At 43.6% G+C, this 25,091-nt stretch overlaps 2 protein-coding genes across 3 annotated transcripts in view; both read left to right on the top strand.

Annotated features, from left to right (window-relative positions):
- The window catches only part of LOC128544935 (deleted in malignant brain tumors 1 protein-like), a 217,951-nt gene that overhangs the window by 154,396 nt on the left and 38,464 nt on the right, over positions 1-25,091 (top strand). The window contains exons 16-19 of the mRNA XM_053515248.1: positions 19,777-20,080; positions 20,238-20,530; positions 22,502-22,556; positions 22,677-22,949. Of these exons, the coding sequence (XP_053371223.1) occupies positions 19,777-20,080; positions 20,238-20,530; positions 22,502-22,556; positions 22,677-22,949 (925 nt within the window). The remainder of the gene's footprint in view (positions 1-19,776; positions 20,081-20,237; positions 20,531-22,501; positions 22,557-22,676; positions 22,950-25,091) is intronic.
- Positions 21,918-23,670, top strand: LOC128544329 (uncharacterized). Of its 2 annotated transcripts, none has more exons than XM_053514336.1 (6): positions 21,918-22,068; positions 22,161-22,217; positions 22,338-22,397; positions 22,502-22,576; positions 22,680-22,949; positions 23,046-23,670. In XM_053514336.1, exons 1-6 carry the CDS (start codon positions 21,951-21,953, stop codon positions 23,192-23,194), a joined length of 729 nt encoding a protein of 242 aa, XP_053370311.1. In that variant the 5' UTR covers positions 21,918-21,950; the 3' UTR covers positions 23,195-23,670. The 2 variants fall into 2 exon arrangements, with proteins under 2 accessions (XP_053370311.1, XP_053370310.1); XM_053514335.1 differs by having other exon boundaries at positions 21,921-22,068; positions 22,677-22,949.

Here is a 25,091-nt window from a genome sequence, read left to right as displayed (position 1 = left end):
TCTATAATTACACCGAGGTTTTTTACTGTTGCACTTAATGGAACACAAAGGCCATCTAATGTTACAGAGTGACCTAGAATCTTACCTCTAGCTGTATGCGGTCCTATGACTAGAACCTCTGTCTTATCTGGATTAGGCAGAAGTGGGTTAATTAGTATCAAATTTCTTATTTCCTGCACACATTGCTAAACTTTAGTAAGCTGTTTTTTTCTTATCAGGTTTTGCTGAGACATATAACTGTGTCTTCAGCATAACAGTGAAAACTAATACCATGCTTACGGATTATGTTGCCCAGAGAAAGCATGTGAAGGGAAAAAAGCAGTGCGCCAACACATACCCCTGTTGGGCAGTTATCCTTCTGCAGCTGACTCCAGCACTCAGGGCAGGAGAGAAAGTTAGTAACAGCCATCTGTGCCTCCAGCCTGTGGATCAACTTGAAGAAAGTTTTAGATGTGCATGATTGCATCTTTTTCTACAGTAGAGATCACTGGAGTGGGGCATGGACTAAACCATAAAAGAGGAGGTTTCTTTAGAGCAGGTAATAATAGAGGGTGAGGACTGCCCACAAGATGGCCGGGGCCTCTTAATCTCAATGGTGTTGTACAGTGAGTTTCTGACTGATGAACAGGACGGGATTCTATGTTACCATACACAGTAAGCATGCTTACAAACTGTGTGGTGTGCTATCAACACCCACCACCACCAACCAACAAATGTGGAAGGATGTTATTTTTCGAAAGAAACTCTAAAGATAACACACTAGCAAAAACTGCCATGATTTTTCACCTCATCACAGCCACCTGGATAACTGTGCTATGAGGACCTGTAGAAATTATGAACATCACCATATGCAGAGTAGCATATATTAGGGTACAGAATCAACTAAATAAGTGCACTTTTTTTAAAGTTCATTTCGATTGCAATGCTATCATCTGTCCCATAGCAACATACTTTTTGCATTTAGTCTTAGCTGGTGCTAACATATGACTTGATGGTGGCAGTCAGTCCTGCTCCAGTAGAGTGGAAGTTTATTATAATAACCAGTGGGGAACAGTTTGTGATGATAACTGGGGCATTAATGATGCACACCTGTGGATGTAGTAACGCTTTCAGCGCTCATCAAAATGCCAGAGAAGTGGCCCAATATGGATGGACGATGTTTACCGCTCTGGGAAAGAAAGCATCATTACACAGTACTTCACAATGTGTTTAGAGCACATGACTGTGGCCATGGTGCAGATGCTGGCGTTACTTGTACCCCAAACTTTCTTTTACCGTGCCAGCTGCTGGAAATAAGTTAGAAATAAGACACAAAGTGGTGTGCTTTTATAGAGGATTAATTGCTCAGCGATATACTTCTTTTATAACATGTCAATTTGCAAACAATGTCAGTAATTTTATTTATTAAACCTTTAAAAGTGAGCTGAAGTAACAAACTCTGACAATTTTTAATAACAATATTAATAGCATTTACGAGTCAACTGTGATTTTAAATGCTGCATGTTTGCTTTGCTCTTTTGCACTGTAATTGTATGTTTTGTGGAATGCACTGCCTAAAAAATCTGCACACTCTCAGATCTTTATGACCACCTTTAGCTTTGATTGTGGTGCACAATATGATAGCCAGTTTATATGTAAAAATGGTTCCCAGGACCACACTTTCATATTTTGAATCCCACATTCCCAAACTTTTTTCTAGAGCATGGGGAATTAACCAAAATATTGCATTCTTCATTGAATGTTCTTTGTTGCTAAACTCTGACATCAGATGCTATAAATCACTTTTTAATTGACCATGAACAATTTACCTACCAGCTATTACAACCAATGAGAATGATTTGCTATGATTTGTCAAGACATAACAAGACCAATCATTGCTATGGTTTTCCACATCTTAACAGGGACTACAAAAGCGACAAACCTGCCAAATACTACTGCAACTACTGCAAACATCACTGTCACAGGACAATTTGAGGAAAGGACAATGTACACAGGTGACAGATGTGAGTGAAACTTTTATTTATTTGTTTGTTTTGAATTTGGTTAAGCTTTTCACCATACACACACGCATATGGTGCTATGAGTGGAATTTTCCCTTTTCTCACTCATTTGGATTGCTCCTTTAATCTTTCCCCAGCCCATGCAAAAAGACAAACAATAATTAGCCACAATCCTATCTGGACCCTTGCATCCTTTACATACGAGCACTAAACCATACCCAACCACCACATACCCCTACCACCAGTCTGAGGTTGTGGACCTTGTGCAGGCAACTCAATGATGCGGCGGGAGAGAACCTCATCCATCTGAGCTCCCAGGCTGTGGATCACCTTATTGAAGTTTATGAGAGCTAGGTAATCATGTTAGTATCCTTTATACAGTGGAGTCACTGGAGTGGGGCTTAATCCAAACAATTACGGTAAAAACTCTCTAGAGTAGGTGGTAGTAATGTGCGAGGACTGCCCACACCTGCATTTATTTTACGTAATGAAGTGAAAAAGTGTGGTAAAAGCAGGTGCTTTTACATGGAAGTTTGTTGTCACCACTCTATCTTTAGTATGATTACTTAGCCTGCTAGTGACATCAGAATAATTAGGTACAAAATCTGTAATAATACTTAACACATGGCCCAATATGGATGGATAATGTTCACTGCTCTGGAAGAGAAAGCACCATTACACAGTGCTCTTATAGTGGATTTGGAAGACACAACTGTGGCCATGGTGAAGATGCTGGTGTTACCTGCTCAGGTAAAGGAAACTCTTATAATAAGACCATGCAATGAATGAGAAAGAATTTCTGTTGAACAAATTTATTTGTAACATATCATGCTCAAGTAGATTTAATGATCTAGCAAAAAGTATAGTATCTGGATTATTTCAAAAACTTTGAGTACAGAGTTTGAGTGGAACCCACAAGCCAACTCATTTACCCCAAACTTTCTTGTGCTGGGCAGCTGCTGCTGGACATAAGTCAGACATAAAACACAAGGGGGTGTGGTTGTACTGTATATACTGTAGGATTCATTTTACAGGAATTTACTTTCTTCATAACATGTCAATTTGCAAATAATGTCAATTAAAATTAATTTTATTCATCAAAACCTTAAATAATATGTTTAATCCATAAACAATTGTTGTTGTTATGATATGAGCAGGTATACAAACTGGGGTGTGTGCACCACAAAGCAACCAGCCCAATTAAACAGAGCTATCCGTGTGAACTCTGACACTTAACAAATAATGTTTATGTTATTTAGAATTAGACAGTGATTTTAAATGCAGGTGTACACACTGTGAAACGTACACCATCAACAATATCCAAATGTGGAAGCATGTTATTTTTGAGAGTTTACGTCCAACCTTTGAGAATTTACTCTGACAAACGTACTTACAATGTTGATATTTAAAAGTAGACAGTGATTTTAAATGCTGTTTGTTTGTTGTGCTCTTTTGCACTGCAATTGTATGTTTTGTGGAATGCAGTTAAAAATAAGATATTTAAGACCACCTTTAGCTTTGATTGTCGTGCACAGCTCACAGTGATAACCAGTTCATATGTGAAAATATGAATTTCATAATTTGAGTCCTAGAACCACTCTTTCATAATTTGAGTCCCACATGCCTAAACTTTATACTAGAGCATGGGGAATTTACCAAAAATTTGCATCCTTGATGGAATGTTCTTTGTTGCTGAACTCACATGTTATAAATCACTTTTAAATTAACAATTAAATTAAATAAACAATTTACTTGTCAACTATTACAACCAATGAGAATGATTTGTCAAGACTAGTTAAGAACTGGTTAAGAACTGCTGTGATTTTTCACATGTTAACAGGGACTTGGACACCTGTGACTGACATGGGCGACAGATGTGAGTCAAACTTTTATTCATTTGTCTGGTTTGAATTTGGTAAAGTTTTTCACCATACACACACACACACACACACACACAAACACATGCATATGGTGCTATGAGTGTAATTCTCCCTTTTCTCACTGGACTTGAGGTTGTGCAAAAGTCATCCACATATTTCAAGCACTGTCACAATTTACCTAATAACCTTTACAAAGTACCTCCTACACACAGAGGTGGTACTCAAAAATGTACTCAAGTAAGTGTAGGTGTAATTTAAAATAATATTACTCAAGTATAAGTAAAAATATAATAAAAATATAACTTAAAGAAAGAGTAAAAAAGTATTTGTTTAAAAGACTACTCAAGTACACAGTAACTGATTCATCGTTATGTCCGATAAATTTTTTTTATTATAATGATTATATATTATATATTTTATATAATTATAATATTTCTAATAATTATATATGCTAACATTACCACATTCAATGAAACATGTTTCCTCAGGTTAGAAGTCAGGTTTTATCTCCTGAAATGTCTGTCCGTTTGTCCGGCAGACAAAGAAGACACCGCAGTATGAAGCTGTTCTTTTGCACTGTGTATAAGCGGAACAGGCTTTGTTTATGAGGCCAGGGGTGGTCATCCTCTTCTGTTGTAGCATTGGAGACAGACGCCTCTGCTAATTTTGTTTTCATTCGTACAGATAAAGATTTTTTCCTGCTCTGCTGTCAGTTTGTGTGTGATCATGTGACTACATGTAGTTATTGTTATTGTGGCTAATTGGTCAAATGGAGTCATGTGATTATTGTTCCTATGTTTAATTGGTGAAACACTGTCATGTGGTACCACCGGCATTCACAGTGTCATGATAAGGCTGTCATGTATGTGGCATAAATTCAGAGGCTCAGACAAGTAATTCCCTTTTTAATCTTTTAAATCTTTCAATAACCTATTGATATACTAAGGAAAACCTAAAACAAACCAAAGCTCTTATCCTAGAGCCCTGTGAAAACTTTAATATATCACTTTAATATATTAAGTTAAGGGCTTAACTTAAATTGACTATTTATACTAAATATCACTAATTAGTCGCCTCGGCTCAGGTGAGAGTTCCCATCAATGCAGTTCTTTAGCTTAAATAAAACAACAAAAACACAGAACAAGTCTGGGCGTTTATCGCCCTCTAGGGGTTAACCCTTACAGTACCCCCCCCCCCCCTTAAAAACGCTCCTCCGGAGCGCCGATGGGGGTCCAGGACTCCCTCTCCAATGTTCTGAGTCTGGCCTCCTTACACAGAAGCTGCAGTGGCACACAGTCATCCAAGTCGAGCGGAGGAGCCAGAGGAGAAAACTTGTCTTCCTCGCTGTCCAGCGGAGGCGCGTAGTCCTCTCCGTCAAGTGGAGAAGGTGGAGGAGGAAATGCGTCTTCCTCGCTGTCCAGCAGAGGTGCGTAGTCCTCTCCATCGAGCGGAGGAGGCGGACGAGGAAACGCGTCTTCCTCGCTGTCCAGCAGAGGAAGCGCGACGTCCTCGTAGTCAAGGAGCGGCGGAGGAGGAGAAATAAGATCAGAGCCTTCTGCCTGGCCCTCGTGATGATCAGTGTCAGCAGCACGGCCCCTGTGGAGACTGAGCTGGCCAAGTAGTCTCTGAAGCTCCTCCACCTGCTTCCGCACGTTGCGTATGCGCTTGAGGCTCTCCTCCGCTCAAAGCACATATTCGTTCATTCTGCTCCCATAACCTCCTGCGCACTCGGCTGGTCTCCATTCCTTTGGCACTTGTGTGCCCCCCGAAGCTGTGTTGGTCTGCCAGCCGACCGCTCCTAAAGTCTGCTCACTCCGGCTCCATCCTCGCTGCTCCCCCCAAAAAAAACATTTAGGGGAGACACCTCTACTATGCCACTTTAAAGGTGTAGCATTCTGTCATGATGAGGCTGTCGGCGTGTATGTTCCCATCACCTGACCGAGGTACATCCTGGGACATGCAGTTCTTTAGCTTAAATAAAACAACAAAAACACAAAACAAGTCTGGGCGTTTATCGCCCGCTAGGGTTAACCCTTACACACAGGCTGCATGTGTAGAATGGTTAGAAATGTAACGAGTCGAGTGTAGCTGAATGTAGCGGAGTAAGAGTAGCGTTTCTTTTTCACAAATCTATTTAATTAAAGTAAAAAGTATGGTGCAGGAAAACTACTCATAGACGTAATTACTTAAATAAATGTAACAGGGTAAATGTAACTCAAACAGAGGATTGCCAAAGAGGACTGGGTGAGGACGGCCAAAGACTCTTAATCCTAATGTTGCTATACAGTGAGTTTCTGACTGATGTACAGGATGGGACTTTCTTCCCCCTCCACTGCCTGGGACAACGCCTCCCTAACCCTAAGGCCATGTCCACAGGTAGCCTTCAGGTATTTTTAAAAAATTTAAATTTTAATAGAAACAAAGGGAGAAGGAAAGTGTTTTAAAGAAGGAAAAGGTAAGGAAAGTGAAGATGGTCTTCACACGCCAGTCCAGAGACAGTGACGGCAGAGAGGCAGAGTGTACCTGCATTGGCAGTGACTCCTGTAAGCTCCTTAATGCAACTCCTTGCGCTGTCTTGGCTAACTGGCCCCACCCAGCCCTTTTCGGGGGCGGCGCAGACAGGAGTCAAATGTGAGCGCAGCCAACATCAGCTGTCGCTGTAACGTTGGTTACCGCAGTGGCGATCCTGGCTGGGGAAAGGGAACTTAAGATCAAGTGCAGCGGCCTCATTATCTTCTGCTGCTGAATCTCGAAGCTTGGTTGTTACAACGTACCTAAGCACTTTGCTTTCCTACTGATTTGCTATGATTTGTAAAGATTTGATATGATTTCTCACCTGTTAACAGTGAACTCGACACTTCTGTTTAATAAAACTGTGAGTACAACTGTGATGAACCCACCAAGTACTACTGCAATAAATGTTGCTGTAACAAGACATCCTGAAGAAAGTAGAATGGACACTGGCGACAGATGTAAGTAAAAGTACACACATGTATGTGGTCCTCCGAGTGGTATTCTACCTTTTTTCACTCTTTATCATTGCTCGTTTAATGCTCCCCCAGCTCATGCAAACAGACAAACAATAGTTAGGCACATTCTCATCAGCTGTGAGTTCTTTCCCACCCACAAGACCCTTGCTTCCTTTACATACACCAAACCATGCCCCCTGCCACCACATACCCCTACCATCAGTCTGAAATTGGGAAACCATACCTTCTGCAGCCAACTCCACAACAGAGTGAGAGACATAGTTGGCAGCAGTCATCTGTGCCCCCAGCCTGTGCTTCACCTCGAAGGAACTTCTATTTTATAGTTTTAGATATGCATGTTGGCAAGCGTCATGCAGTAGAGTCACTGGAGTTTGGTGAACCTTGAACCTTAAGAGAGAAGGCTCTCTAGAGCAGTAGAGCAGTAGTAGTAATAGAGGATTGCCAAAGAGGACTTGGTGAGGATGTCCAAAGACTCTTAATCCTAATGTTGCTATACAGTGAGTTTCTGACTGATGTACAGGATGGGACTTTCTTCCCCCTCCACTGCCTGGGACAACGCCTCCCTAAACCTAAGGCCATGTCCACAGGTAGCCAGGTATTTTTAAAAACTGAGATTTTTCTTTGTGGTTTTCGCCTTTCGTCCACACGCAAATGCAGTTTTTGTTGTTGAAAATGGAGCTTTTAGAAAACACACCAAGTGGTGTTGTGTGGACAGGGGAGACGGATTTTAGCTTGTAACGTTACCTTGTGTGCTCGTCTCCTTGATTTAATGTCAGCTTTGTTTATGAGGATACACTGCATGACAAGAGGTGTATCTGTACTAGAAAACTCCTGTATATACCACTTAGCGTATACATCAAATTCCACCAAGCTAGGATACTTCCGGATCGATACCAATTCGGATATATCTAGTTGAGTAACCCTTCCATGGTACAGCCATTTGTTGCCATGGCAAATAATCCACTCAAGGATTTTGTCAGGAGACATTTATACCTCAAGCGCCATTTGCATTTTACACCTTTGCACAACTCTGCTCTTCCCTATTGTTTTTTTTTATCTCAACACTTCCAAAACTCTGACATCTATTGGGACATTACCCAGTCATTACTTTTTATTTAGCCCAACCCAAGCCCTTATAACTTAGTGACTTGATTGGTTATTGGGTGGGTATGTAGATACAGTAGACCCCCCCACACACACAGTACTATATATATATATATATTTATTATTAAAATTAAATCAAACACTAATAAATATACAAAGCAAAGTAAAAATAAGGGAAAAAAATATGAAGATGCAAATAAATTAAAAGCAATACTAAAACAAACATGCACCAGTGCTTGTTAGATGTCCAATACTAAAGCAATACTAGCTTGGTCCCATTAGGTATTACACGCTGACAGCATGGCACACAATGCCATCCTCCTCATCGGACATCCGTTCCAGCATTGCAGTCTTCCACAGTTCTCTCTCATCTGTTTGAATGACTCTACACCTGGACTCCAGGAAATGCAAAACACACCCCTAAAAACACCCAGAAATGTACAGAACTTAATACATAGATGAATTTGTACACTTACTAATCATAGTCGGTTTTTAGCCCCTGTCTTAATGGAGTCTCTTAGTTGGGACTTTCCTGGTCGAGACAAAGAGTATTTCCTCTGCAATGTCTCATAGTAAGTCCTGTTACATGCTGGATTAAAAAAAAGAAATCAGATAAGTGATAGAAACAATTCAAATTATTAGTGGGACAAAAATAAAGGGATATAAAAATAGATACCATAACAATTTCTGATTACCCTTTATACACTTAGGGTCTGCATCAGCAAAAGTCACCTTTAATTCCTCCAGCAGATATGTCATCACTGCCTGATCATGAAGTAAACTCATTCTGTGTGGAAAGAGAGTCGTGTCATTAATTACATTTAAAATGATTATGTAAAACCCCATACATAGCATGTAAAGAAACAACATTCTTACACAGTTTGTGGATTGTATTTATGTGGGTTGTTTTCTGAATTATGGAGGCTCCTTACAGCTTCCTGTAATGTGGACTTAAAACCGCTTTAATACATACATTTTAAAACAACATTGTATAATTCAAACATGAAAAACTGTTAAATAAGCTGGACATCTACAACAATGCAAGTAACGAAAAGTAGTTGTGTAGCCAAGTGCTTAGGCTAACTTGGCAAGGTATAATTTACTACTGTTTTGTCAGCTAACATTAAACTTGACTTACTGCAATGCCCACGTTTTGTGCCCTCTTAGCTCTTTTATGCACATGGCTTGACTCCTGCGGTCAGAGGTGCCTAAATGTACTACTAAGCTTACTGTAAAACAGGTATTGACGTTTTGTCTAGGCTTCTGATTGGCCCCCTGTTGATTAGGGAGGCTCCTAACAGCACTTAACAGGGCGTTTTGGTTTTCATGTGAAAAAAAAAAAATTAAAACGTAGGTCATGTGGACAGAATTATTTTTAAAAATAAAGAAGAAAAATCTCCATTTTTAAAAATACGCGGCTACGTGTGTTATGTCTGTAAAAAGAGAGGGGAGAGAGAAGTCATGGGCGTGTGATAGTGGGAGTCTTGAAAATGCTGCTTTTACCTTTTACCTGGACAAGAATGTTGCCACCACTCTATTGTAGCGTTTTTCACAGCTACCAATGAGCGTGGAGAGACGAGTGAGCTTCCTTGCTGCCCAATGCAAATGGCTGGGAGTATTTTATTAGCACACAGCCAAAAGTCACACAACAGCACATTCACGTAACACTCAACAAGACACAGTTCTGACCCACACACACACACCCTGGCCGAAACCACTACCCCAGACACCTTTCCCCAACACGGTGAACACATAACAATCCCTCCCGCAAAGCATGATGGTTGTTACTCAAACCCCACCCACGCCACACTGCCCCCACCCGAGCTGTGACCGTCCCCGGTCACCATGGCGAACTCAGTCTAGCAGGCGTGACGGTGGACGGCGCTGGCGTTGTGAACACCGGAGTCTTTTTGCGGGGGAAGGCGGGGCGCAGCCCTCTTCCTGAGGCGGACCAGCCTCCACAGAGCTCGATGTTTTGCTGACGTGGGGCTGGTAGGGAGCGAGCCGGTCCCGGTGGAGCACGACCAATCGCGACCGCCCCGTCAACCGCACCCGGTAGACTACGTCGGAGAGCTGAGCAACGACCGTGCAGGGGCCCACCCAGTGCGACATAAGCTTAGGCGAGAGCCCCCTTTTTCTTCCGGGGGAATAGACCCAAACCTGCTCCCCAGCAGCAAAGTCTCGCCCCCGGCTGTGAGTATCATACAAGCGGCGCTGCTTCACCCCGGCGTTCGCCAAGTGTCTACGCGCCAGCTCGTGGACACGAAACAGTTTGTCTTTTAAGGAACAAAAGTAATCCATTCCCGGCTTCGCGGGTAAATCCACTTGTGGAGGAGGCCCGAACACAAGGTCCACGGGCGTGCGCAACTCGCGACCGAACATTAACGCAGCTGGCGTGAGCTGTGAGGACTCCTGCACCGCTGTGCGATAAGCCCAAAGCACGAGAGGCAAATGTTCGTCCCAGTCCTTTTGCCGGTCGCTGGTAAGCACGACGAGTTGGGTGGTGAGCGTTCGATTAAAGCGTTCCACAAGGCCGTCACTTTGCGGATGAAGGGGCGTGGTGCGGGTCTTTTTCACCCCGAGGCGCTCGCACACCGCTGCGAATACCTCCGCCTCGAAGTTACGCCCCTGGTCGCTGTGCAACTGCTCTGGGGCGCCGAATCGGCTGAACACCTCATCCACCAACACTCGGGCCGTGGTGGAAGCGCTCTGGTCAGGAACAGCAAACGCCTCCGGCCACTTGGTGAAATAATCCATGGCTACCAGCACATACCGGTTCCCGCGATCGGAGATGGGAAAAGGCCCAAGAATGTCCACGCCCATACGCTCCATGGGTGCCCCCACCCGAAAGTCTTGCAAAGGTGCTCGCGAGCGCTGGGTAGGGCCCTTCTTTGCCGTGCAGACATCGCATCGGTGAACAAAGAGTTCACTATCAGTGTGACAGCCCGGCCAGTAGAAGCGGGCACGCAACCGCTGCAGCGTTTTGGTGACTCCGAAGTGTCCCGCACCCGCATGCCCGTGAATCATTTCCAACACTCGTGCCCGCAGAGTCCGCGGCACCAGCAGCTGAAAAGATTCGCCAGCGCCACACGACCGTTCCCAGTGGCGGTATAGTAAACCCCCCCGCAACGCTAGTCGACTAAACTGCGAGTGGAGAGCTTTTTCCTCCTGTCCCAAGTGAGCAACCGCGGCATAATCCGGTCTCTGGCCCGCGTTAACCCAACCCAGTACCCGTTGCAGCGCTGGATCCTTCTCCTGCTCGGCAATGAGCTGATCACGGTCCATCTGTGGCACAGGCGGAACGACTACAGGCGATGCTGTAGGCGACGCGGTAACTCGGCTGCACGCTGACTCGGACGGCGGATTACCGACGGAGACTCCGGAGGATTGCGCAGGGAGAATGTTCCGATTCACAGGGGTCGGGGAGTGTTCGATGTCACGACCATGCACGCGCTCTTCAACCCGCTCGCAGTGCCGACAACGCTCTTTGCTACACGGCCGGCGGGATAAAGCGTCCGCGTTACCATGCAGTTTTCCAGCTTGGTGCTGGACGGTAAAGTCGTAGTCCTGCAACCGCTCTAACCAGCGCGCCAACTGCCCCTCGGGCTCTTTAAAACTAAGTAGCCACACCAGCGAAGCGTGATCGGTCCGCAGCGAGAAGGATTGCCCGTATAAATACGGCCTAAAATGTTTTAGGGCCGCGACGACCGCTAACAGCTCGCGCCGCGTGACGCAGTAATTTTTCTCAGGTCCAGACAATGCGCGGCTGAAGTAGGCGATAACCCGCTCTTTACCCTCGGACACCTGAGACAGGACGGCCCCCAGCCCTACATCGCTCGCGTCCGTGTCAAGGATAAACCTACGAGACGCGTCAGGGTATCCGAGAACGGGCGACGTGACCAGAGCTTCCCGTAACCGAGTGAAAGCACGCGCATGCGCCCTGTCCCAGCGGAACGGCTGATTCTTTTTCGTGAGGCCGTGCAGCGGACTGGCGATCGTAGCAAAATCGTTCACGAACCGGCGATAGTAAGAAGCTAACCCGAGGAAGGTGCGTAGCTGGGACACATTTAGCGGTTCAGGCCAATTCTGTACCGCCGCTATTTTTGTTGGATCGGTGGCAATACCTCTAGCACTAATTACATGTCCTAGGAAGCCGGTCTCTCGCCGCAACAGTTGACACTTTTTAGGGTTGAGTCGCAAATTCGCCCGCCGGATAGCCAGAAATACTTCCCGTAGGTTAGCTAGAGCGACCTCAAACTCCCTGCCGTGCACCAGTAAATCGTCCAGGTAAACGACACAACGGTTGCGAGGAACATCGGCTAATACCTTCTCCATTAGCCGTTCGAAGGTAGCTGGAGCGTTACACAGGCCGAACGGCATGCGCCGGAATTGCCATAGCCCTTGCCCGATCGAGAACGCAGTTTTAGGTCGCGCTTCCGGGGCGAGCTCTACTTGCCAGTACCCGCTTCGCAGATCTAACGAGCTAAACCACGCCGAGCCCGCAACGTGTTCCAGCGCGTCATCTATACGCGGCAACGGATAGGAGTCTTTGCGCGTCACCTCGTTTAACCGCCGGTAATCGACACAAAACCGCCACGATTCGTCCTTTTTGCGCACCAACACAACCACGGTGAAGACCACGGTCCGGACGCTGGCTCTATGACGCCCGAGTCGGCCATCTCACGTAGCTTTTGTTCGGCGATAGCTCGTTTAGCTAAAGGAAGACGTCTCGGATGTAACCGAACAGGAGCCGCGTTACCCGTATTAATCGTGTGCTGCACCAAATTGGTATGTGTGCACTCGCGCTCATCAACCGCGAAAATGTCTGCGAACTTGGTAGCAGGGATTTCACGGTGTCGGCCTGTGTCTGACTGAGCCCTACGCTGCTACGCTGCATAAGCTCGGCCATTATTCTTGTTCGGTCTGCTACCGGATGTTTACAAGGCGCGCCCGCCGGAAGTTCCGCCCCCCTGGTGTGCTTCACTAACATGTCCGGCTGCGCTTTGGGCACTAGCAACCTGGCTAACCCGAAGCTACCACGCAACGTTCCGTCAACGAGATTAAGTACTGCACCCCACCTTTCCAAAATATCCAACCCCAAGATACAATCATCCTCAATGTCCGCCACCAAGAATGGATGAAAAAGAATGATTGTACCTACTTGTATTCGCACTGTGCGACAGGCCAGTATCTCTAGATAGCTCCCCGACACGGTGCGAATGCTCACGGCTGGGGCCGGCAGCATACAACCGCGATCGCCTTGTCCTAGTACTCCCCAGCGCAGCAGCGAAACTGTGGAGCCAGTGTCCACGAGCGCCCGCAACGAAACGTTGTCCAGGCCACAGTCAACGTAGACCCCCGCGCGATTTCCTGCACGTCCTGACCGGAGGTTGAACCCGGTAGTTGGGGAAACAAAGAAGGCTGTGGGAGGCGGCTTCCCCTCGGCGCCCCCCGAAGCTAGTTTTAACGGCTGCTGGGGTACGTTGTCCTCAGGCCTGAGAACATTGCAGCAGTAATCCGGCGGTCCCTGGCCTCGGCGACGTCGCGGAACCTTGGAAGCTGGGTCGGGGCCTAGCCACGACGGGTTGCCCTGTCCCCGGCTAGGTTCACCTACCGAGCGGCCCTGAGTCACGGGAGGTCGCTCGGCTCTTTCGCCGTGGCGTTCGGCCATGATGGGTTCGGCGCGCTCAGCCTCGCGCAGCGCCTCAGCCAAGGAAGCCGGTGCGGCTAACCGGATGTGCTCGCGCAGCGGCCACGGACGGATTCCCCGCAGGAACGCACGGCGCGCTAGCTCCTCCTGCTGGATGGACCCGAACTCTGGATAGCCTCTACGCGCGAGAGACCTCAGGTCCATGGCGAACGCCCCCAGTGGCTCGGAGGCGCTCCGCACGCGGGTTGCCAGCTCCTCGCACGCGGCCTCCTTACGGTCACCTGCGCTGAACCGGAAGCGGAGCGACTCCCGCAGCTTTGCCCAGTCCTTCCGCTCATCAGCCCGGAGGTCTTCCAACGCCCGCAGCGCGTCACCCTCCAACGAGAGGGCCACCCGGACGGCTGTTTCCACCGAGGACCAGCCCGCGAAGTCGGCGGCTAGTTCTACCTGGGCGAGGAACGCGTGGGGATCGACGGCGCCGTTGTAGGCCGGCAGGCGCAGCTGCAGGTCGCTTCGCTGGCGGACAGGGCACGGAGCTGTAGCTTGCGCCGGTGCTGCGTCACTGGAAGAATCCTCTCCAAGGTCCAGTGCCGGAACCTGGAACGCGCAGCTTCGCTCCGGTCGCCGCTCTAACCCGCTACTTTCCATCCCACTTCTGACACCAAATGTAGCGTTTTTCACAGCTACCAATGAGCGTGGAGAGACGAGTGAGCTTCCTTGCTGCCCAATGCAAATGGCTGGGAGTATTTTATTAGCACACAGCCAAAAGTCACACAACAGCACATTCACGTAACACTCAACAAGACACAGTTCTGACCCACACACACACACCCTGGCCGAAACCACTACCCCAAACACCTTTCCCCAACACGGTGAACACATAACAATCCCTTCCGCAAAGCATGATGGTTGTTACTCAAACCCCACCCACGCCACACTATTTTTAGTAGGACCAGTCAGCAGCCTTGTGATAGGGATTTACTTCTCTTGTAACATGTCAATTTGCAAATAATATAATTAAAAAAAGGTAATTTGTCCATAAAAAAAACAAGACTATATTTAATCAATTTTTAAGTTTATTTCTTGTTGCCATATAAGCAGGTCGCATATAAACTACTAATTACAAACATAATTCATTCCGGTTTACAAACAATTGATGGTATTTAAAATTAGATAGTGATTTTAAATGCTGTTTGTTTTGCTCTTTTTCACTGTAATTGTCTGTTCTTTGGAATGCACTGCTTAAAAACTGCACACTTCAAGATGTTTTAGACCACTGTTAGCTTTGATTGTGGTGCACAATGTGATGGCTAGTTCATGTGTGAACACAATCTGAGTCTTAGAAGATGGCTGCTGCAATAGGGATGAAAAACTAGTGTAAAATAATGCAGGACTTTCCAACATTCCCAAACTTTTTGGCTAGAGCATGGGGAATTGATGCAAATTTGAATGGTCTATGATTGTCCTTTGTTACTGAACTCATTATACTGTATGATATGATTCACCTATTCATTGATTACTCATACAAAATGATAAAATGTACTTGCAAAGCTTTACCTACTAACTGTTACAAAGTACCTATTACACTTAATGATTTGCTATGAATTGACTTGTCAAAATCTGCTATGATTTCTCACCTGTTAACAGTCACCTGGACACCTGTGTTTTGGAGACGTGTAACTAAAACTGAAACAAGCATGCCAAATACTACTGTAATAGATACCACTGTAACAGGACACCTTGGAGGAAGTACAACGGACACAGGTGACAGATGAGAGTAAAAGTTTTATTCTTTTGTATGTTTTGAGTTTGGTAAAACTTTTAAGCATACACACACATACACACATGAGTGTGGTCCTACTTTTATTATCAAACAATAATTAGGCACATTTTCATCAGCTTTAAGTTCTTTTTCACCCACCTGACCCTTGCATCATTTACATCCTGGCACCAAACCATGCCCCCTGCCACCACATAGGCCTACCATCAAACTGAAGTTAGAAAGCCATATCTCAAAGCTCAGTCAATCCCCCAACAGGCCATGAAAGAAAGTCAGCAACAGCCATCTGTGCCCCCATCCTGTGGATCACCTTGAAGGAGGTCATGTGTGGTGTGCAAGCAACACTCACCACCACTACCCCCATAAAGTGAAACCTCGGATTGTGAATAATGCGCTTTGCAAGTTTTTCGCAAGACGAGCAATGATTTTTGAATAAATTTTGACTTGAAAAAAGTCTTTGTTTATGAGTACCGAGTATCATGTATCACGTATGCGCTTTTTGTTTTAACACCGAGCATCACGTGATCACAACTGAGAAAACGTTTTTTCTCTTTCTTGTACTGTGAAATTGTGGGTAATCGTCTCTACTGCTCAGTCTTGCTGCGCGTCTCTTACTGGTATAATCAACCTCTGTGCGTGCGTGTACTGTTTACTATAACACTGTGACCACATGTGAGCGCGTGTGTTTGTATACGTGTGTACAGCGCACATGCACTGTTAATTATAACACGTGTGTGCGCACGTGTGAAGGAAAAGAAAGTCGCATTAGAGAGGTTAAAGATCCATCTTCTCCCTCTCTGTGTCAGCCTGCACTTTGTCTGTGCGTGCGTCATAGAACACCGTGCCCCTTCACACACACACACCCCTCCTCCTCTCGCCTTCACACACACACACACACACACACACGCACACACACACACACACACACACACACTGCTCTACACAGAAACACTGCTCTGTCGCGATTTTTTAAAAAGGTAAAGTGCGTGTGTGTGTGTGTGGGGGTGGGGGGGGAAAGGTTTACTGTGTACAATGATGATTCCTCCTCTCCTCCTACTTTAGCTTCACACACATACAGAAACACACACACGCACACACACACACACTGCTCTACACAGAAACACTGCTCTGTCGCGATTTTTTAAAAAGGTAAAGTGCGTGTGTGTGTGTGTTTGGGTGGGGGGGGGAAAGGTTTACTGTGTACGATGATGATTCCTCCTCTCCTCCTACTTTAGCTTCACACACATACAGAAACACACACACGCACCGCATGCGCGCATAAAATGTCGGGATTTATTTTTACTTTTTTAAAGGTAAAGTGCAGATTAATTTGTTTAATTTTTACTTTATTTGTATTTTGTATTAATTATTTTTATGTATTTTGTAAGCTGTGAAATGAATAGTTTGATAAAATGTACCCAACTGTTACAAAGTACCTTTAAGATTAGCTATGAATTGCTCAACTGTGTGATCTCCCATGCTATACATCACTGATGAATTGAGTAAATTTACCTACCAAATGTACCGAAGTACTTATTATACAGTACTTTACAGTTTGCAGGGACAGGACTGCAAATTAGCCCTGTGCTACAGTGGGGGAAATAAGATTTGATTCCCTACAGATTTTCTAAGTTTGCCCACTTACAAAGAAATTAAGGGTCTATAATTTTTATCATAGGTTTATGGTGAAGGATTAAGACAGAATATCAAGCAAAAATCCAGAAAAGGCACATGATACAAATGTTATAAATTAAGTTGCATTTCAATGAGGGTTACAGCTCTCTCCGTGAATTTTCTATTGGTAAATGGTAAACCCAAACGCGGAAGAACGCGAGTAGGCAGGATAATCACGCTGTTTAGTCTAAAGACTCTCACAAATGGGGAGCAAGGGAAAGACACAATCTAACCCGCGTCCTATAAACACACACTTAATCTGAAAGCAAACTCAAAAAAGTGAGTACTCACGAATCCGAACGAATCTGAAGTGGCATGGGCGAACTCAATGACTGAGAGATGTGTTGTGGTTTGTTTACTCTTTTTATACTTCCGGGTCTTTGTGCTGGTCGTGGACCGAGTGTGCATGACAGAAATCTTGCATATAGGCCATTAATGATTACTTTGTATTTCTTCCATTTGTAAATAATCGCTCCAGCAGTTGTCTCCTTCTCACCAAGCTTCTAGCTGATGGTCTTGTAGGCCATTCCAGCCTTGTGCAGGTCTAAAAGCTTCTTCCTGACTTGCTTTGACAGCTCTTTGGTCTTGCGGATGGTGGTGAGGTTTGAATGGAAGATAGAGATTTTGTGGACAGGTGGCTTTTATACACACACCACATTGTTGTTGGGAGCACCTTTTTAAATTTATATGTGTACCACAAGAGCACATAACCAGTCTGTGAGAGGCAGAATTATTGTTGGTTGGTAGGGGATTAAATACTTATTTCCCTCATTGAAATGCAACTTAATTCATAAAATTTGTATCATGTGCTTTTTCTGGATTTTTGGTTGATATTCTGTCTCAATCCCTAAACCTATGATAAAAATTATAGATCCTTCATTTCTTTGTAAGTAGCCAAACTTAGAAAATCTATAGGGGATCAAGTACTTATTTCCACCACTGTATATGCCCCATGTATGCGGCATCGATTGCCTGTGTGCAGCAATGTTTAGTTTGGATCCTAATTAAACTATAAATAAAAAAAAATAATAATAATTTTTAACTTTTTAATTTCTCACATGTTAAGGCAACCTGGATACCTGCAACTACAACAGTAAATAACCTGCCAAATACTACTGTAATAAATGTCAACTTGAGGGAAGTACGATGAACACAGGCAAAACATGTGAATCAAACTTTTCTCTTAACTTATTCTCTTTTTCATTTTAAATTGAGTAAGGCTTTTCACCATACACACATATCTACAAGGGAAATTCTATCGCTTCTCACCCATTTTGATTGCTCTTTTAATGCTCCCCTAGTCCATGCAAAAAGACAAACAATAATTAGGCACATTCTCATCAGGTGTGAGCTCTTTCCCACCCGTATGACCCTTGCATCCTTCATATGCCAGCATCAAACTATACCCCAATTCACAGTCCTACCACAGTTTAGGAGCCATCCTTTGTGAAGGCAGCTTAAAGGACTAAACACATTGATATAATTGTCACTAGTTACTAAGCGGGGAATAAACTTTGTGGAATAATGAAGCAAATTTGAAACGTGCAATTAACGTTAGCCAACTTTGGTAGAGAAGTCACAACAATACACCCAATTGCTCCTAAGTTACAGTGGAAACCAAAGCTTAAATAATGAAAGAAACAAATTATAAAAAATATATACATGCGATTCAAATAATGAACTCAATAGTGAGAGCCATGAGTGGAGCTTAAAGCAAATAAATAAATAAAACATAACACCTTCTAACTTTGACATTAGAATCAATCTAATCTAACAAACAAAAACAAATTCTGGGCATAGGATGGCCGCTAACTTCCAGCTAGTGTTTTTTTGCAGGTTTTCACTCTATGGCATACTAACCTTGACTTGAGTCCAACAACTTGTCCTTAGTAAAGAAATAATAATCAACACATAGTGCAGTCTAATAAAACAATGCGCAAAGCAAACAGAGCATGGATACAAGCTAACGCCAGATAACCGCCTCAACATTCAAAAACAGAAAGTATAACGAATCAACGTAAGTGATGGATATTTGTTGCTATCAGAGCATTCAGGGCCATCAGAGCCTTCAGAGCAAACAAGACCTTCAGAGCAAACAGAATATCCAGCGGTAACACGTTCTTCAGGGCAAACAAAGCCTACAGGGCCTTCAGGGTTATCAGTGCTAACAAGAATAACAGAGCAAATAGGACCATGATCACCACGACTCCTTTCCACAGTCCCTTCTGCGGCTTTAGTTTTGCTTCCTCATTAACGGGCTTGAGCACACCAGCTCCAGATTTTCATTCATCACTTTAATCTATATATGTCTCACACAAGCAACCACTCATTACCGAATAATTGTGCGCTCCAAGCTTTGTGCTTTTCTGTGTCTAGATCTTGCCTAGAATACTTTGTTACCCTTAATGCTCTTGACCTCCTTTTGCCCCCCAGTTACCTCTCTTCGCTTTACGATTTGGTGCCCACCATAGACAACACTCCAAGAACTAGTTCGCTGCTTAAGCTTCTTCTTTTTCTATCTTTCACATTGTTCATTAAAAACTAAGTTCAGTTTGTTGTGTCTGCTTTTGGGTCCTCCAAGCCTGCCCTACACGGGCACCACATAACATACTTGTATTTTAAGGCTTGTGGGTCTAATGAATAAAGAGACAAATCAGTCATTAGTGTCTTTCTATCTAATAAATCAGAATATCATCAGATCAGGCTGGTGAATGGTCCGAGTAACTGTTGTGGTCGAGTGGAGATCCAGCACAAAGCCCAGTGGGGAACAGTGTGTAATCATTCCTGGGACTTAAAGGATGCAGAGGTGGTGTGTAGACAGCTTGGATGTGGTAAAGCAGTCAGCGCTCCTCATAATGCCCGCTTTGGTCAGGGAAGTGAACCAACCTGGCTGGATGATGTTCAGTGTACTGGAACTGAGAGCTACATAGATCAGTGCTCACACAGAGGATTTGGAAATGAGAACTGTGGACATCATGAAGATGCTGGAGTCGTGTGCTCAGGTAAGATATTTTTTTCCTTTTTTTTTGTAAGATCCTGTTTAAAACAAATATATTAATTACAGTTATATAATAATGATAATGATAATAATAATAATAATAATAATAATAATAATAATTAATAAAAACTGCCATATTTATTAAATCTTTTTATAAAAAGATTTACAGAGTCCCACACTGACTCAGATGTCCTCAAACTCTGTGGTCTCACCTGGAGAAGTCCTTCAGTTTAGATGTTCAACACCCAGCACAACATGCATCTCTGTAGACTTCAGTTTGTATAAAACTGGGACATTAATAAAGAAGCAAACCGCAGAGACTACAACAACATTTAATCTGACTGTAGATGAGTCACATCAGGGCCAGTACACCTGTGACTACACATACAGGGAAAGTAACTCTAGATCATCCTGGAGCAGCTCCATTACCATCACTGTGGGTAAGAGCAGAGAAGTTGTTCATATGAACCGCTTTGAGTCATTAGTTATTTTTTGGGGGGGCTTAACTTTGATTATTTTACTGTATAACTCAAGCAAAACTGCCAAAAACATCTTGTATTAGTTAAAAAAAAACATTATTTGTTATAAATTAGTTCATAATGAGATCAGGCTGGTGAACGGTGCGAGTAACTGTTGTGGTCGAGTGGAGAAAAATATATCCTAACAACCTTTCGTCAAACAGAATCTTGACAGTTTTATTGCCCCTTTGGGATTTTTTTTATGACCCTAGGAATGTGCAGGGAGGGGTGGGGGTGTTTCACCTAAGCATTCCTAGACATTCACTTATTTCATTTATTTTTATTTATGTACGTATTTACTCATTTATTTAATCATCGTTTATTTTATTTATTTCATATACGTTTTTTTCATTTACTTTTTGTAAGAATTTGTTCAGTGTGTTTTTGTTTTATTTTTTGAAACAACATGCTTAGTGTGTGAACTCATTTCAAGATGTTTGTGCTTAACTATTAAGACGGGGAAGTGTATTTATTACCAACGGGAGAACATGGAAACGTTTATTCAGTGTGATAAGAAAAAACGTGCATCACTTTAAATGACTGAGGCCAATAGAACTTGTTACTTTTTTTAAAGTTACTTTTTAAAAAAGAAGAAGAATAAGCGTTACCGGAGGGTGAGAGCCCTGAACCTTTGAGAAGGAAAAACTATTGCGGCGTGAGCTTGTCCGATGTTATACGCATGCGAGGCGTGATCAGCGTTGTCTCGTATGGTACGGAATGAGCGCTGAGTTTGTCGAGCGACTGAACGAAACGAAATGGCCTTCCCTTCAGATGCCGCGATTGGCCGGATCTGTGCGTGACGAAACTCCGCCTCCTCTTTTTTTTTTTTTTTTTTTTTTTTAAAGTAAGTTTCTCTAACGTTCATCTGAAAGCTTATGTTTTTTTTCACTAATAAAAAAAATAGTTTTACAACTTTTTTAAAACAATTAGAGCTAAAGAAGGTGTCTGAAATAAAATACTAATAAGAGAAAGAGAAGCGAGCCAGGATCCGTGAAATATCAAGGTAAAATGTCTTACGACCTAATGGGACAGAAATGCTCTGATGGTGAGCAGGGCGTCGCTCTAAGGAGATGGGTTGTAGGCCTAACTGTTTTTTTTTTTACCTATACTTATAAGTCAAAACTAGAGTAAAAAATAAATAAAAATAAAAAAAATATATATAAAACATGCTATTTTTTATAACTTTAAGAAAAAACTTTCACCGTTAGTGTTAACAACCACTATGTTATGATCGATCTCTAGGGAGCGATTATGGCCATTGGGTAGACTTGTATGTTAAAGAAATAACAAGGTAGCGCAAAAGTTCTTGACGTTTATTTTACGACCGTTTATGTTTTATGTTCTCGAGGGTGTGCTATGAGGTTGTATAAAAAAAAACCTACAATTGAGCGAAGCCGCAAAAAAACTCCGGCATTTCTCCGTGGGTCTGCACAACAACGTGTCTTCGCTTCTCGCGTCTTCGCTATGGCTCCAGGTAGAGACTAGATTCAAATGTTATTTATCTACACTAGTTTTATGTTGTCCTTTTTTTTTTTAAAAAAAAAGAATTCGTTTTAAACTCCGCAGTAAACAACCTGACTATTGATTCTTACGACGTTGTATCAGAAGCCGGCTGGCAAGACGGTGAGTTTTTTTTTTCTCTTATGTATTTGTGTATATATATTTATTTATTTATTTATTTTTTACCTTCTAGAGAGATTGTTGTTGTAGCTAAACTGAATTTCACTTTTTTTTTTTTTTTAGAATTAGAAACGTTGATTTTTAAAACAACGGAGCCGTCGCGATCTACGCCTAAGGTTATCGGTGAGTTTACCGTGATTTAGAGGGGATATATATATATATATATATATATATATATATATATATATATATATTAACCTAAAATATTAACCTATATGATGTTTCAGAAACTGCTGCTGACGGAATATCCGATAAAACGTCTGGTCCGCCTCATCTACAGAGGCAATCTGATCCTAGTTACGGTGGGTTATTTTCTACTCGTTTATTTATTTTATTTTTATGTTGATGCAATGAAAAAAAAAAAGGTTACTCTTTTTTTCTTTTTTTTTCCTTCATTGGTAGTAGAAGACGTTGAGCTGATGAGCGTCCTTGAGCCCGAACCCTTAGAGGTGACAACATCAGGGGAGGCGGAAGCCCCCGAGCAAACTTTGAACGGGTCTACAGCAGGAGGAGCGGAGGTCTCCGAGCAAACCTTGAACGGGGCTAAAAGCAGCTCCTTGCCGGGTGCGCTTCCTCTTCAAGCTCGAGGTGAACAAGAGGGGTTAAGCGAAAGATCCCGACCAAGTCGTCGTCGAAGAACTTCGGCTTCGCCCTCTTCATCCTCATCATCACACGGTGAGTTTTTCCCCCAGGGGCTGTATCTTTATCACATGAGTAGAAAAAAAAAAATTCCACAACCTAATTTCTGGCGCTTCTGATATTCCTACATAGAGAGTCATATTCGACGAAGAAGAAGAAGAAGATTGAGCTACAGGAGCGTTTCAGCACCGTATCGCCGTTATCACCAGCCTCCGAGGGAAGAGGTTCTCTGGGCAATCGGTATTACGTTTAGCGCAACTTTGCACTCGCTTCTCCGTTGATTTTTTTTTCTGTACCAGGGTGTTTTTTATTTTTGTGTTTAAACTGTGTTGAAAAGTATGGCCTTTCATGTAAATGTTGATGATGTTGATGTTGCTACCATTGACTTTACAGAAATGTTAGATATGGAAAATGAGCTAGTAAATAATGATAACCAACACTCTTTGACGTCGTCTTTGTCTGATTCACGGGGTCCCCAACCAGAGTTACACACACTATCAATAAACGTTCCCTCGGTTCCTACCACCGACGCTGCGGATCAGCAACAATATCAAGTGTTAATAAATCAGATATTATCCCTTCACCGTCCAGACTCTGTAAATACTCATAACACAAACTCTATAAACAATGAAACAGATAAAGAGTCTCTGACATTTCAGCTTTCTGAAATAGAAGCTGCGCTATTACAGTTAACAAACGGTTTACACGGCTCGGAAGATGACGAGGTAACCTCTACAACGAATCATCAGCAGCAAATAGAATATCAGTGATTAATAAAGCAGCTAAAATCCCTCCGACAGCCCGAGTCTGTAAATGAGGACGTGCAACATCACCAATCACAGACATCAACAGATCACGCGCATCACCAATTATTATCAGATAACGAGCCCGAGTCTTTAGCTTCACGACTCGCGCAAATAGAAAACACGTTACTTCATTTGGCAAGCATAAACAATCTTATGCAGGAAGCTTCCACAGATCAACCCTGTTCTGTTTCTCCCCCTTCTCATTCCGTAAACTCAACGGTAGACATTATCCAGAGGCTCGAAACAGAGCAAATAGGAAGAGGAGGTGACGATCTCGACACCTCGGTAGTAGAACCCCCCGCTAATCCCCCATGCTCTAATGATCAAAGTAGCGCTAATAACCCATCGGAGACTGCCTCAGACGAACCCCGGGTGGTGACGAGGTCACGATTTAATAATATAGAAATAAGACAGTTATTAAATTTGCCGCAGAGCGAGGTAGCAGATTACGGCTCTTTTTACGGGGACGTGATGGGTGGCGTGTTTGACATAGTCAATAAAGCGCTTTCATACGCTCAGGAGGGAGACGTGATACAGCTAGAGTTAAGAGGCGAGAGTCTGAGAAACGGTCTCTCTTCCATGCTACAAGTCTCCGAAGGAGCCGATCTGTCGGTTTTCCAGGATTTACTAGACCGCTTAGTTCAATCTAACATGTCGGTGTTATGCGATAAGACCCTAGAGCTTGTTGTTCAGATTGTTAGAAATCATCGGGGCGGGGGGAAGAGGTTGTTGAAAAAAACGTTGGACTGTGAAATCCTTAAAAAGAAGCAGAGATTGCTCTATTTAGTAGAAAATCCGTCCGATCAGTTATGCTTCGCCATCAACCTAGCTCATTTGATTCAACCCGAGATCACTGATGCTGCAGCCCAAACGCTCGGTCGGGAGATTCAGATAAAAGCGGGATTGTCTGAGCATACCCCTGTATCTTTTTCAGACATACCTAAATTCGAACGTGTGTTGGATTGTAAAATTGTAGTGTTTTACAGAACCGATGAGAGAGAGACACTGGCTAATTTCCATACTTCTACCCCTCAAAAATCCACCACGTTGTTCTTATTTCTCTTTGAGAATCATTACTACGGTATAAAAAATGTCGCGGCTTTTCTAGGTGTGCGTAAGGTCTGCGATTTCTGCTACAAGGGCTACGAAAATGCTCTGTCGCACATGTGTGAAGGTCATTGTAACGTGTGTCTGGATTCGGGGTGCAGCCATCACGAACCGGAATATATAACGTGTCACGAGTGCAATAGATCCTGTCGCTCTCTTTACTGCTTAACCATGCATAAGGAGAAAAATTGGCATCCGAGAGCCGGTGTCTACGCGAGTCAATGTGACACGGTCAAGAAATGCTTAACGTGTAAAAGATTGTATT

This window comes from Clarias gariepinus, chromosome 16 (assembly GCF_024256425.1).
Source record: "Clarias gariepinus isolate MV-2021 ecotype Netherlands chromosome 16, CGAR_prim_01v2, whole genome shotgun sequence".
Classification (NCBI taxonomy): Eukaryota; Metazoa; Chordata; class Actinopteri; order Siluriformes; family Clariidae; genus Clarias; species Clarias gariepinus.
Note: the sequence above shows the minus strand (reverse complement) of the source record. Positions and strands in the feature narration are given on the sequence as shown.

What these genes read in the sequence shown, in the direction of transcription:
- LOC128544329 (XM_053514335.1), top strand. Translation starts at nt 21,951, where the DNA reads ATGAGGTTGTATAAAAAAAAACCTACAATTGAGCGAAGCCGCAAAAAA. An exon ending in CGTCTTCGCTATGGCTCCAG is followed by an intron (nt 22,069 to 22,160) that starts GTAGAGACTAGA and finishes TAAACTCCGCAG; the next exon opens with TAAACAACCTGACTATTGAT. An exon ending in AGAAGCCGGCTGGCAAGACG is followed by an intron (nt 22,218 to 22,337) that starts GTGAGTTTTTTT and finishes TTTTTTTTTTAG; the next exon opens with AATTAGAAACGTTGATTTTT.